The 13,854-nt window shown below is 43.2% G+C and overlaps 1 protein-coding gene across 1 annotated transcript in view; it reads left to right on the top strand.

Annotated features, from left to right (window-relative positions):
• Positions 1-13,034, top strand: part of LOC142488360 (uncharacterized) — a 49,593-nt gene extending 36,559 nt beyond the window's left edge. Inside the window, exons 4-7 of the mRNA XM_075588791.1 lie at positions 57-176; positions 409-483; positions 5,970-6,083; positions 7,236-13,034. Coding sequence (XP_075444906.1) covers positions 57-176; positions 409-483; positions 5,970-6,083; positions 7,236-8,155 — 1,229 coding nt within the window. The 3' untranslated portion in view covers positions 8,156-13,034. The remainder of the gene's footprint in view (positions 1-56; positions 177-408; positions 484-5,969; positions 6,084-7,235) is intronic.
• The last annotated feature ends 820 nt before the right edge of the window (positions 13,035-13,854 follow it).

The raw sequence follows: 13,854 nt of genomic DNA, 5'->3' as shown, positions 1-13,854 counted from the left end.
GCTTCTTGGTCCAATATAAGGGACTAACTACATTTCTTCTGTTTCTCTTCCTATAGACACAACCTCACATGGATCTCAGACAGCACTGACAACAGCAAATATAGATCTAGGAACCTCCTATCTCAGCACAGCCATAGGAGCACTGCCCACTGCCAGCATGGATCCACGCCTGTTAGGTGAGTAGAGGAGATCTTTTGTTGGCCTCAAAATACCTACTTAACATGTTGCTCTTTGAGTGAAACACCCAAACTTATGAATCTTGTTTTCTGATTGGGTAAAACCATTATCAGATAAGATGTAAATGCCTTAAACGCTTTAAGATATTTTCTGCCAGAACAGTAATACATATCACAAGAAGAGCCCGAACTACCAGATCTACATAATTAATTTTCCTTTCCTTATTACCAGGTTTTCCAGTGGTTGTACTGCATAGATTAGAGATTAAGTCAGAGAAAGAAGAGCCAAATACCGAGGATCATGATGGTAAGTACCCTTGTCATGTTCTAGCCTGCAGTACCCATGCTTATCCACTGGGACTGCTGCTACTCTGTTAGCTCTCTCAAGGAACATTCCAGACCCTGAAACCTGACACCTGTGCTCTACTCTCAACCTGCCTATATAAACTTCCCCTTCCTGTCTGTCAGTGCCTGTTTATACTGGCTCCTCAGCTCCTGCTAGGTTCCTGTGTTTACTGATGTTGCTATTGCTATTGCCCTATTCCAGTCTCCTCGTAGCCGACCTCTGCTTGTTACCCTGACCACGCTACCTGCCGCCTACCTCTGACCTCTGCTTCTGACCCCGACTTCGTTCCCTGCTGTTCCTGCCACTGGGATCCACTCCAGCCGTAGATCAACCCTTGACAACCCTAAAATTCTTTTGTGTAGCACTTAGACTGAATTGTTATAATTAGCATGGTCACCTTTAGGGAATATTCAGGGATGATTTCCAGCTAATAGTGAGTAACTAGTATGTGTGGGTGGACATATTGTTCTGAAGCAAGGCACATGCAGCAGAAAGAGCCTGGCCCTACATGTCCCAGGAATACACAGAGACATAAAGTTCAGTGGTACTTCTTGAGTATATTGGGTGTACTGTAATGTATACAGTCTTTGTTTACAGGATAATTACATTATCCTAATGTAATGGATATCTGCTATGCTTAAACTATGTAGAACACTTATGTACAGCTCTGCTCAATATGGACCTGCAGGGGTTAACTTCCTCTTGCAAACAGAACTGCAACCACCGCAAAGTTACTGACACCAGAGTTTGGCATTGTATACCTGGACACTTTGACGGGATTATGCCCATTGTTGAGGAACCAGGGAGAGGTTGACCACCTGCTGAGGGGACTTGCTGAAGAAAGCTGTAGGCCTTAGGGCTGTATTGTATGCCTGAGGGGAGAGGGGGGAAGGGAAATGTAAAAGGTACAACAGCCTGCATTTATTTGTGACTGTATGAAGATGTTCCCATGCAAGGGAAACTATAATAAAAGAGTCCTGTTGTACCACCTAAAAGCTCCTGGCGCCCTATTTGTCATCACCCAGCCGACCGTAATAGCCCCTAAAATAAGGTAAATTATTGCTGAAAAACCGATAGTGTGCTCTTAACTATTTTTGAAGATGGAAATGATTGAAAAAACTAGTGTTGTATTGAGGGGAGAAATCCCTAAAAATACAAGTGATTGAAACAACTAGTGTTGAATGGAGTACTAAAGGGAGAAATCCCTGAAAATACAGAGTGAGTTGCCACTGGTCAAAATAGATGGCTCAAACATCAATAACTTAAGGATAGACAAGACAAGAACAAACTCTCATGAGAATAAACTTTATTAGAAAAGTATGAATATCAATACAACTATAAGAGGATTCAAAACAAGCAGGTATAGAAACCCTCAATTGATATGAGGCTACCGGACTCCCACTGTCACGGGAGACCAGCACTTTTAACACCTTTAATACCCGGATCCTTTGAGCAAAGCAAGAGATAAAATAAATTGTGATTTATTTACACAAATGAACATACACACATTACTTCACAAATACACTTACTGGGATGGCGTAAAACGAAATCTTCTATTCCCAAAACAAAATCTTTAGAAATACAGTCTCTAGGCACAATTTCCCAGGAGTGGGAGTTGTGCACAAAGAGCTGAAAACAGTCTTTGGCCAGTGGCGCCTCTCACAACCGCTATTTCTCCGCCGGAGCTGCTTTCTTCGTTCTACCGCCGTAGAATTGGTTCTGGAATCCTTAGTTCTTACGAACTCTTGACTTGGGAACTGACTCCCGATCGGCTGCGGGGATTCTTATGCAGTAAAAACCCCTATCTTTAACCTGTGCAGCCAATCTCTCCATGGGAACAAATATTCCCACCTATCCCAAAGTTGCCAATACTTGGCAGAACCTGGCAGAGGGCTTCTTAGATTACTAAGGTCATGTGAGAACCTCGCACCTTTGCCACTTAGCATACCAGACCCGTCCCCCTTACCTGGTGACATTTTGTCTGAGCTGGCCGGACATCTTGCCCATTTGCCCGGACATTTACTAAGATGTGATACTTGCATTACCCCTACCCACTTAACACCTTAGTTGGCCAAAGCCTTTTAACTCCAGACGTTTTCAGACATCTTGGCTCTGAGCCAGCGGGTTGTCTTAGAAGTCCGGGCTAAATATGCGTCGCTTACCTCGCAGGACTTTCCTGCTATGCATTTCTAAAGTATAGCGATTACAAATTCAGTGTTTCCTCTGTTCCGGCCAGCTGACTGAAAATTCCCTAATGCCTATACTGTTGGAACAATTAAAATAGGGGGACTTCCATTCATCAATTTTTATATAACTTTATAAAAATTGCGCTATAAACTTTAACATGATTTTACCCAACCAGCACTCACAGCAAATCTCAGCGCGTTAGGAGCTTCTTAGCAGAAGTTAGCTAAACGCTGCGAGCTGCTGGGTTTTAAAACCATTTTTCCTTTTGCACGGTTTACAGGGAAACACTGCTACGGTTATACATTACATTTAGAAATGACATTATTCTCGCCACCTTATACCTGGTGGGAGACACAGGCATTTTTATTAAAATCACAGTGTTACTGCCATTACTGGGTTGCAGAGCTGGCAATCTACAATTCCCCAATATGACTTAGTGGCACCCAGCCGGTCATAATACCTTTATTATTGGCCTGGGTACCCCTCCACCGCCACACCGACGAGCATCACTAGATTGATGTGAGTCTCATAGAGGAATCTGCCAACCTGGTGGTGAACAGACAGGTGAGTAGGTGCCCAAAATCACTGTCACTAGATGAACATCCGTTCCGGTAGGGAAAGCACCTGCTCCCGGTCTCGAACAGGTAGGCAGTTACGGCGTCATGACACTGGAGAGAAAATGGGCGCCTGGTTTGAGAGCAGGAGCTTTGTCTACTGGAGCCCAATTTCTCTCCAGTGTCATGACACCGCACCTGCCTGCCTGTTCGGGAGCGGGTGCTTTCCCTATAGATGGTCATCTAGTGCCATAGTGATTTTGGGCACCTACTCACCTGTCTCTTCACCGCCAGTTTGGCGGATTCCTCTATGTGGCTCACACCAATATATAGATGCTCGTGGGAGGCCGTTAACCTCAAATTATTGCTGAGTTGGACATTACTGTACACCACTACAGTGATGTAACCTCCTTTGGTAGCTGGACAAGGAGGGTTACATGTATATCTGTCTTGGGAGCTGGAATCCCTGTTGTTGTCCCCCCATATAATGAATCTAAAATGGATTATGCGACGGAAAGGTGCCCGGGGACTAGCATTATAAAGGTTAATCCCAGTCCCTGGCCCCTACCTGTCCTTTCCTGGGCTCATCCAGCAACCAGACCACAGAGCTAGCCTGTTTTAATATACCCGGTAGCCTCTTGCATATTCTGTAACTATAATCCTTTTATTCCTGACTAGTGCTGGGACTGGACGGGGAAGAGAGGTGCAGGGAACAAAGGGAGATCGGGCCTGGTGGCCATCTGCCCATAAAGCGGAGCATTTGGCCATTCCCCCAGATATCTTGGTCCCAAGCCCAGCAGGAGATATCCTACCTGCCGGGGTAAGCAATTGCCAAACACCCGTTGGTAGGCATTGCTCACATTGGCCCATTCATATTTCTCTCCCTGCCCTTGAATATGCCTCTGCCCCACCTCCTGCCCTGATTGGCCAATGCTGGCCAACATGTCATGTTTGGTTCCCCTTGCAGCTTCCATGCTGTGATTGGTCGCTGCCCCGTTTACCATGATTTCCTATGGCAGCTGGGAATCTATGAAAGGGGAACCCGGTCAGAGTTCCAGGTCTCATTCTGATCCTGTCGTGAAGGTGGACTAAGCTATGTGCTCCGAGGCTGTGCTGCGAGCGGGAGATTTAAAAGTGCTTTTGTGCTGTGGAACTGTGAGTTGCTGGAGAAGCAGGACTTTTGAGCAGGGAATTTGAAAGGGCTTAACCCTGAATGGCACCAGCGAGGTCTGAACAAACCCTTCCCCAATGAAGTGTGGAAACAAACCCCGGGTAAGCTTTTGAAGTGTCGCCTGACACCTAGTCAGCTAGGTTTCCCTCTGAATCCCCTATTTTGAGAACAACTACAAATAAATACAATTTGTTTTGCTACACAAGAGACAGACAGGAAAAGCCAGAGTTATAATAATAAATGGTTGCATTAAATGACCAAAGGTCATACACATTCAGTTTACAGATATTTCATGGACAGTCAGAAATATGATTATGGTCATAAGTAATATTTACAGACCGGGTTAAAATTGTGTTAGAAGAGGTGGGATAGACCTTCAGTGTGTTAGAGGCCCTGCCTGAAGGAGCTTCCAATCTACAGGCCGGATAGGTTGAAACATTGGGTACAGGGGATGAATGGGTTGGTGAGTTTCAGAAGCAATAGAGCAGCTGTAACATTACCAAACAGCAGCAAATGGTGACACCCTTTGGCTTCCCTTCGGCTAACACCTTTGGGGCGACTCGGGTGTTATGTCCCATAGATTCTTTGTGGAAACCAAAAAAGCAGCATGGCAACACACAGTACCTCAATCAGACATGCAGCGGGGAGAGGCTGATGGACTCCAGGTCATCTTTGACTCTGATCTCTCCTTTGTTCCTCACATTCAGTCCGTCACAAAGTCCTGCCGTCTCCACCTCCGAGATATTGCCAATATACGCACTTTTTCTCACTCATGATACAACTAAAATCCTAATCATTCACTCGACTATTGCAACCTTCTCTTAGTTGACATTCCCCTTGTCCACCTCTCCCAACTCCAATCCATCCAAAATGCTGCTGCTAGACTCATCTACCTCACTCACAGCTCCAATTCTACTGCTCCACTACGCACATCCCTACACTGCCTTCCCACAGCCTCTAGAATGAAATTGAAAACCCTAGTAATGGCTTACAAGATCTCAATGACACCCCCCCCCCCTTACATCTCAGCCCTCATCCACAAATACCTAAATGCCCCCTACGTTCTGCTAACGACATGCGCCTTTACGCCCACCTTATTACCTCGCATAGGTTGAACTGAATGGACGTATGTCTTTTTTCAACCTCATCTACTATGTAACTACAGTATGTAACCTCCTCTCACTTCCGCCCCCTACCCTGAAAGCCTTAATGGATTCAGCTGTCAGGCCATATTCGAACCTGAGCCACACCCTATCCTACAATGAGCAGCCACCTTACCTTCTTGTTTCAACATTGTCCCTAATTCCCTCGAGTGTGTGCTCTCAGGACCAGGGCCCTCATTACCTCTTTGTATCTGTGCGTGCATGTTTGTCCTTATTTGGGATGTACCTGTTCATGTTTTTGTAATATACATAACTCTGTGCCCCCATGGTACCGCGCTGCGGAAATGTTGGCGCTTCACAAATAAACCATAATAATAATGCAATGTTTCAATTGCCAGCTTTACTTGAGGGATTTTCCTTTCTTATTGCCAGGTTTTCCGGTGGTTGTACCAGACAAATTAAAGATTAAGTCAGAGAAAGAAGAGCCAAACACTGAGGATCATCTGACCCCAATAAAGTGGGAAATTGTTGCAGTTGCTGTCAATGGTGAGCACCCTAAAATCCTTTAGTATAGCACCAATACTGTCTTGGTTTGTATAGTATGGTCACATAGCGGCAATATTCAGGGTTTATTAAAAGGTACCCCATCAATGGAAAACGGTTATCCCCTTGTGAGGTAAATTTAATACCTTAGTGGAAACCTTTTTTAAGGATGACCATCTCTGTATATGCTGTGTAATGTGTGTGATATCTCCTGTTGGGGTGCTCACTGAATGTATGTTTGGAAAGGATGTTGATCCATGGAGTAATCCCATTGCCAATTCTTGGGAGTCGAGAAGGAATTTATTTGTTTCCGTATGAGATCTCATTGGTTTGATATAACAATTGGAGCACTGACCATCTTTTAGTCTTGATATGAAAAATCAGTTACAGACCTGAGAAAACAGTGGAAATAATGTATTTACAGTAAAAGCAGCTAATCTGGTCATCTAAAGTCAGAAGATGTTTTAATTTAGAAGAATACTTAGAAAATAAGTGCTCTACACTTCTGGTTGGGTTAACATTCTAACTATTAGAATAGACCAGGAGTTCTCTGAAGTTATCCATGAGAAGGAAAAGTCAATGTTGTTAATCATTTGGAGGACCACCACACAGTAGATAATTAGACCATTACTATCCTGAGATGGTGTTCTTCTAATTGCCACACCGTTCACAGAGTCTCATAATAAGACATGTATAGTTTAGTAAATGTTTACTTGCATAGTTTATAATGCACAGCATTATAAACTCTTAACACAACTTCTCAGAACTTCCATATATGTGAAGATTCCATAGTGAGATTCCAGCCATTCTTCAAAGTCATCATCCACAGGAAAATTCATCTAATCATCCCTACAAAACAGAGTGCACAAATAACCTAGACCATAAATATAGTAAGAAATTCAAATTCTGTATCAAAATGAATGCACTGTGAAAGCTGGCACACATTTTGGGGGGTCTTTAGGGATCACAGCCATATTCACGAGGGGCCATTGATGTCCAGGGACCTCAGTTTGTGAACCAGTGCTATAGTATACAGAGAACATTTACATATTTTTAAGTAAGTTGTATTAAAGTAATGTCTGCTAAGTATTTTTCTAATTAGTAATTTGCTTTGCAAATTGAAAACATGAGTTTGTTTCTGTTTTCTTCTGTTAGAGAACTGCTACAATCAGGAGCAAAATTGGAGCTCTGATATGGACAGAAGTTATTTGATTCCTTGCAGCTCAGAAATTAGAAAAGCCAATGATCCCAGCCACAAAATGGACACATCTAAGCAACCAGTGAAACATGATGGTGAAATTACAGGCCTTGTACAGCACACATCACACACTGACTCTGAGTGTGCGCCAAGCAAAAGTGATGACAGAGAGTTAAGAAGCAGCGGTTCTCAGCCTTTTGTCTATTCTGAGTGCGACAAAAGCTTCTCACCAATTAGGGACCTGTTCAGGCACCTTAGTTTTCATACTAGTAAGCAACCCTTTACCTGTACAGAGTGGGGGCAAAGTTTATCACTGAAGGGGAATCTCTTTTCGCACCAGAGGATTCACACAGGAGAGAAATATCTTAATTGTACAGAGTGTGGGAAACAATTCAGTACTAAGGGGAACCTCATGACACACCAGAGAATTCACAGAGGGGAGAAACCTTTCCCATGTTCAGAGTGTGGGAAAAGCTTTTCACAGAAGAACAACCTCTTCATTCACCAGAGGATTCACACAGGGGTGAAACCCTTTGCATGTACAGAGTGTGGGAAAAGATTTTCACAGAAGAATAACCTCCTCATTCACCAGAGAACTCATACAGGGGATAAACCATTTGTTTGTTCAGAGTGTGGGAAACAATTCTGTAATAAAGGGAAGCTTCGATCACACCAGAATGTTCACTCAGGGGAGAAATGTTTTAAGTGTTCAGTGTGTGAAAAACAATTCAGTACTAAGGGGAACCTCCTGACACATCACATGATTCACAAGAGGAAGAAACCTTTCCCATGTGCAGAGTGTGGGGAAAGATTTTCACAGAAGAACAACCTCCTTAGGCACCAGAGGATTCATACAGAGGAGAAATCATTTGTTTGATCAGTGTATAAAACAATTCTGTAGTAAGGGACACCTTTTACATGTACAGAATGTAGGAAAAGCTTTCCCCAGAAGGTGAACCTCCTGTCACAACAGATGATTCACAAAGGGAAGAACCCCCTTTGCTTGTTCAGAGTGAAATCCTTCTCTCACAGCTGATTCAGCCAGGGGAGAAACTTTTCTTATTCAGAGTGTGAGATACCATTCTGTACTAAGGGGGAGTTCTTGTCACCAGCGAATTCACACCGTTTGGGTAAAGCTTCTTATGCACCTACACGCAAGCATATTTATAGAGGGGAAACGTCTCTATTTTGTGTAGACAGTAAGAGCCAATTTAACTATAAGCGGATCTTCCAAATACAGCAGAGGATTCACTAAGGGTAGAAGTCATTGTATGGACAAAATGTATGAAAAACTTCCACGATACCAGGAGCTCTTACTTAAATGTAACATTTATAATAAATGACTGAATATACTGCTCTGGATACTGGCTCTCCAAAGACAATGCAGGAGCCCTGTGGGATTTGAAACAATTATTTTATTTTTGAAAAGTTGATTCAGACCTGAACTGGCCAGTTTTTTGCCTTCCTCTCAGGATAACCAGAATGTCAGCTGCATTTGCAAGTAATGTGGAAGGCCAAAAGCATCAGGAAATTTATAAAAATAACGATTCCTGCGCTCCTACCAATTGGGCTAAAATAAAATAGTGATCTCATGAATAAGGGTTATTTAATTAAACCCTTTGGCCAAAGCATTATAATCCTTCAGCCTATATGTAAGGCCTATCTTTTTACCAGCAGCAAACTTCTATAGGGAGGAGTGTGGTAATATGTAGTCTTCCACAAATTATTAGGCCAATCCTTTTCTTTGCTGCATACTCCATAAGGGCATTTTAATATACAGGCATACCCCGCATTAATGTACGCAATGGGACCGGAGCATGTATGTAAAGCAAAAATGTATTTAATGTGAAGCACTCCCTTTTCCCCACTTATCGATGCATGTACTGCACAGCAATCGTTATATACAGTACGTGCATAACTGATGTAAATAACTCATTTGTAACAGACTCTATAGTCTCCCCGCTTGCGTACAGCTTCGGTACAGGTAGGGAGACGGTATTGCTGTTCAGGACGTGCTGTCAGGCGCATGCGTGAGCTGCCGTTTGCCTATTGGGCACCATGTCCTTTCTCGTGAGTGTCCTTAAACCGGGGTATGCCTGCAGTGTCACTGAGACGTCATGGGGGTAGGTTTATTGGCTCATCTGCTTTATATAGCAGTTCCTTGGAGGTGTATGTCTCCTCCCTTCAGGGCAGAGCCCCTACCAATTTTCCAATTAGTGCAGGTACAATACACCTCAGTGCCAGTCTGCACATCACCCTCTATTGAAGAGTAGGTGAATGTATAAGGCTGACAGAGTGAAATATGTGTAAGTTTTATTATATTCACACCAGGGAATTTGTGCACCCCCAGTTTACGTCTATAGTAAGATAACTATGATACTGGCTTTGGCCAGTTTTTAATTGCACTACTCACAAAAGCATATGCTTTATTTAACCCTTTTAGGGCTTTCTCACATTTTTCACCAGTCCATGGGACAATAATTACATATATTCAGTGTAGGTACCTGCAAAATGTGGTTATGCCTTGACGTGGATTGCAGGCTTATAATGCTTTGGCCAAAGGGTTTAACTAAATAACCCTTATTCATTTAATCAATATTTTATTTTAGCCTAATTGGTAGGAGCGCAGGAATCGTTCTTTTTGTTTTTCTATATGTGAGGCCTATCTTTTTACCAGCAGCATACTTCTATAGGGAGGAGCGTGGTAATATGTACAGTGATCAGCGACCCTATGCAATGTGCATGCACTTTCTGGAAAGATTAGTGCAATTGTGACCTCGGCATGTTCTTGTCCCTACTTTAAAGGGAATCTCAGTATGTACTAGTCTCTGAATGTAACTACAAGCATTTGAACATCATACGGGCATTCCTCTTCGCTATGTACTAGGTACTCTGATTTTTCTTTTTATATCATTTTAAAATCCGATTGTTTCTTGCTGCATTTGTGCTGATTAATAAATGTTATGTCCTAGTCTGTCAAACTATTTAAATACTGTTAATTTCTAGCTTGACCCCCTCTTATGTTCAGTGTAATTATTGATAAACTAGAATCTAGAATTTAAGACAAACAATGTGCTCATCAGACAAATGTTGCTTAAATCCCAAGGATTTTGAAGTGAAACTTCTTTAGCGGTGTGAATGCAGTTGATGGAGGCGGAAGTCGGTGGTGATGGAAGTGACATCACTCCTGGCAGAAGAGGCCAGCAGTGTTGCCAGCTTCCACCAGGAGGAGTCGCCGCTTGACGGACTCACACGCAGACACCCCGAGATCCGGGCGCTGTGGCTCTGCCGGGGGGAGGAGAGGGAGGGGGGCTTCTCCAGTCATGTAACGGGGAGTGTGAGTGTGCCGCGTCCCCAGCAGCACCGTGTCCCCGCAGCCCTCCCCCTTCAATGAGCCGCCGAACACCCCCCCCCCAGTCAGCTGCCAAATACCCCTGTCCCCGTACCTCCGCCGAGCAGGACACGGCTCCGCCATGTGAGAGAGTGGGGGGGACTTCCAAAAAATTGATAATTTCTTTGCTATGATTCATGGTGAAATTAATGGTTTCGTGACATCCATTTAAGTATTCCAAGAATTGTGTTAGCCTCCCTTCATCACCTATCCACACCAAGAATACATCATCAATGTATTGCTTCATGTGTGGCTATTGCCAGAGTATTCCATGTTGTTAAGGACATGTTTTGCCTCAAAGTATGACATGAATAGGTTTGCATATGTTGGTGCCATATTTGCACCTACAAGGTACATTGTAGTTGTTCATAGTAAATTCTATTATATCTGAACTAATGAACTTCATTATTGTGTTTTTTATATGTTTACTACATATAAGTTGTATATTGTGGGTTTATTTGACAGTTTTTTTTCATTATGATTCAGTGTTTCTTCTTTTTTTGTGTCCTTTTTCCTTACTTGTGCATTTGCGTATTTGATGTTAATATTTATATTTTGTTCTTTTTCTTTTTCTATTTTCTTACTTTGGTCTTATTAAGTTATAGATTTTGTATGCTGCACTATATCAACGGGTACATCTATTTATAATCAAATTTATTTGGCCACGTATAGTGTATATATATGATATAAATAATACGTAAGATATACATTTGATAGGTAGTATTAACTTAACTAATATCTTGCAGCATTTGTGTTTTGTATTTGCTTGTCAGTATCTATTATGTCAGGCAGCACTCAAGGGGTTAATTGCCTAAGACTAATTAACACACACACCACAAATGTGCAATCTGTTTTCTCTCCTATAGGACAATAGCACTAAACTGTATGCATGTGTATTACACCAGCGGTGCACAAACTGGGGGGTGCTAGACTTTCTGGGGGTGGGGTGCGTGGCCGTTCTAGAGGTCCCGCGCTCGCCCCCAGGCATTTAAATTAAATGCTGGGGGCCGTGCTAGGCCTCTATAACACACTTACCTTCCCTTCCATGGTAACCTGGAGTCCCGCGGGGTCACGTGACATGGCGACATGACGTCACATGACCCCGTGCGTTATTTGACACCGGGGCCGATCAGGGGGCAGGCACGAGTCGCAGAGGAGAGCAGGCAGGGGTGTGCACGGGGAAAAGTTTGCTCACCCCTGTATTACACAAACCTCCCCATGATGCAGTGTAATAAAACCGCACAGACAGGATAATATGGGAACTTCTCTGACATTTAAATTAAATGCTGGGGGCCGTGCTAGGCACACTATAACACACTTACCTCCCCCTTCCCCCCCCCTTTTTCTATTTTTTCAAATTGGTTTACCTCATTCCCCCTTCTTTCCCCTTTTAGATCTTTTCTTATTCTTTCCTTAATATATTTTTAATGTTTATTATGTGTTGTATTTGTATGCAATTGCACAATGTTTCATCTGTATTTTACATATTAACATATATGTGTTTTAAATGTCACACTTGTTTATAGGGGGCAACCTGTATGTTTTACTTTATATGTCTCTATTAGTGAGTGGCACTTTTGTTTTTAATTATTTATTTATTGCTCTAAGTGCCACCATATTGATTTATGATCAATGATTTATCCATGTTTACTTTGTTAAACATTAAAGGGGAGGATTTGTGAACTTAACCCACCCCCTTCTGTCATCAGACCCAATTGGATGTCTGGCCATTGGTACTAACCTATGACGAATGCAGACAGACATATAAAGGACCCCAAACAGGTGCCCCTGTTATGGCCTGAGGAAGTATACTTTTGTATACGAAACGCGTCGCGAAGGGTGTTGCTGGCTTGTAAACTACTCACAGCCAGTCTTCACACAAGTGGTTTCTATCGATCACGATCATTGAATTGAAAACGGACAGGCATCTTAGGGACAGCAACCGGGGGCTTCATTCGCCGCGCATGCGCGCCACGCGGACCAGCACGCCAACACTCGTGGAGGTCTGAATACGCAGCATAGCCACAGACACAGTCCCAGCGCGCAGGACTAGTTTCTAAAGGACTGATATTGCCCCCTTTCATCCCATTTGATGCCCGACCTTAGAAGTCACGATCGAGATCTGGACCATTAAAGTTTTTATTCATGTAAGTGTTTACTATTTTTTAGCTGCTTGTAATACACTTTATTTCTCATATTTTGGTGCGCTCTTGTGTTTTTCTTTTTTTCTTGGAACTTGGTATCGCCGTCGGAGTTCTCCGCCGGGATCCACTTTGGAGGTGAGGGAATACACCTTTAACAACAGGAGCAGCAAGAGATCAGAGAGGAATCATCATTCCAAATCCATAAAGAGCAAGAGCGCGGACTGGACACCTTTTCTATATATATATATGATATAAATAATACGTAAGATATACATTTGATAGGTACACTGGCGACACACTTTATTCGAGCACGGCTAGTCCCGCGAATTCGGGTATACTCGGGTGTATTCAGGTTTCTGATATTTTTCAGCCAGAGTGCATTGCGTTATTTTCCGGCAGGAATTTAAGCTTTTTATTCCGGCTGGTTACAATACTGCAATGCCGTCAAAATACACATGGTGGCGCTTGCGAGCTATTCTCTGTGAAGCCGTCCCCTATAATGAATTGTAATGCAGTATACAGTATATATATATATATACAGTACTGTATAACAACAACCCCTGTAAGCCCTAACATACAGTACTGTACAGTACTGTACTGTACTGTATATGCACATACATAAATGATACTACTGTATGGGCGGCGGGGGCGAGATGTGTTTGCAGCAGAGAGAGATCCGCTGCTCTCTCTCTGCGCAAACATCCACACATTAAAAATTATTTGAAATACATTTTTATTGATAGTGTAGATGTGCAGGGGGTCTCCGGAGCTGAACCGCGTTGGTTTTAGGTCTGGGGACCCCGTGCCCCCCGAGATACAGGCCCCTTTAGGGGGTGCCGGTATCCAGCTCTGCGTTAAAAGCCCCGATCACGTGACCGCGGCCTGTAAACCAAGCAGAGCAGAGGGATACCGGCACCCCCTAAAGGGGCCTGTATCTCGGGGGGCACGGGGTCCCCAGACCTGAAACCTGTGCGCTTCTGCTCTGGAGACCCTCTGCACATGTACAGTATCAATAAAACACATACAATATACAGTATAAAT

The sequence above is a fragment of the Ascaphus truei genome, chromosome 2 (assembly GCF_040206685.1).
Source record: "Ascaphus truei isolate aAscTru1 chromosome 2, aAscTru1.hap1, whole genome shotgun sequence".
Classification (NCBI taxonomy): domain Eukaryota; kingdom Metazoa; phylum Chordata; class Amphibia; order Anura; family Ascaphidae; genus Ascaphus; species Ascaphus truei.
The sequence above is the reverse complement of the archived record's forward strand: the minus strand, read 5'-3'. Positions and strand labels throughout refer to the sequence as shown.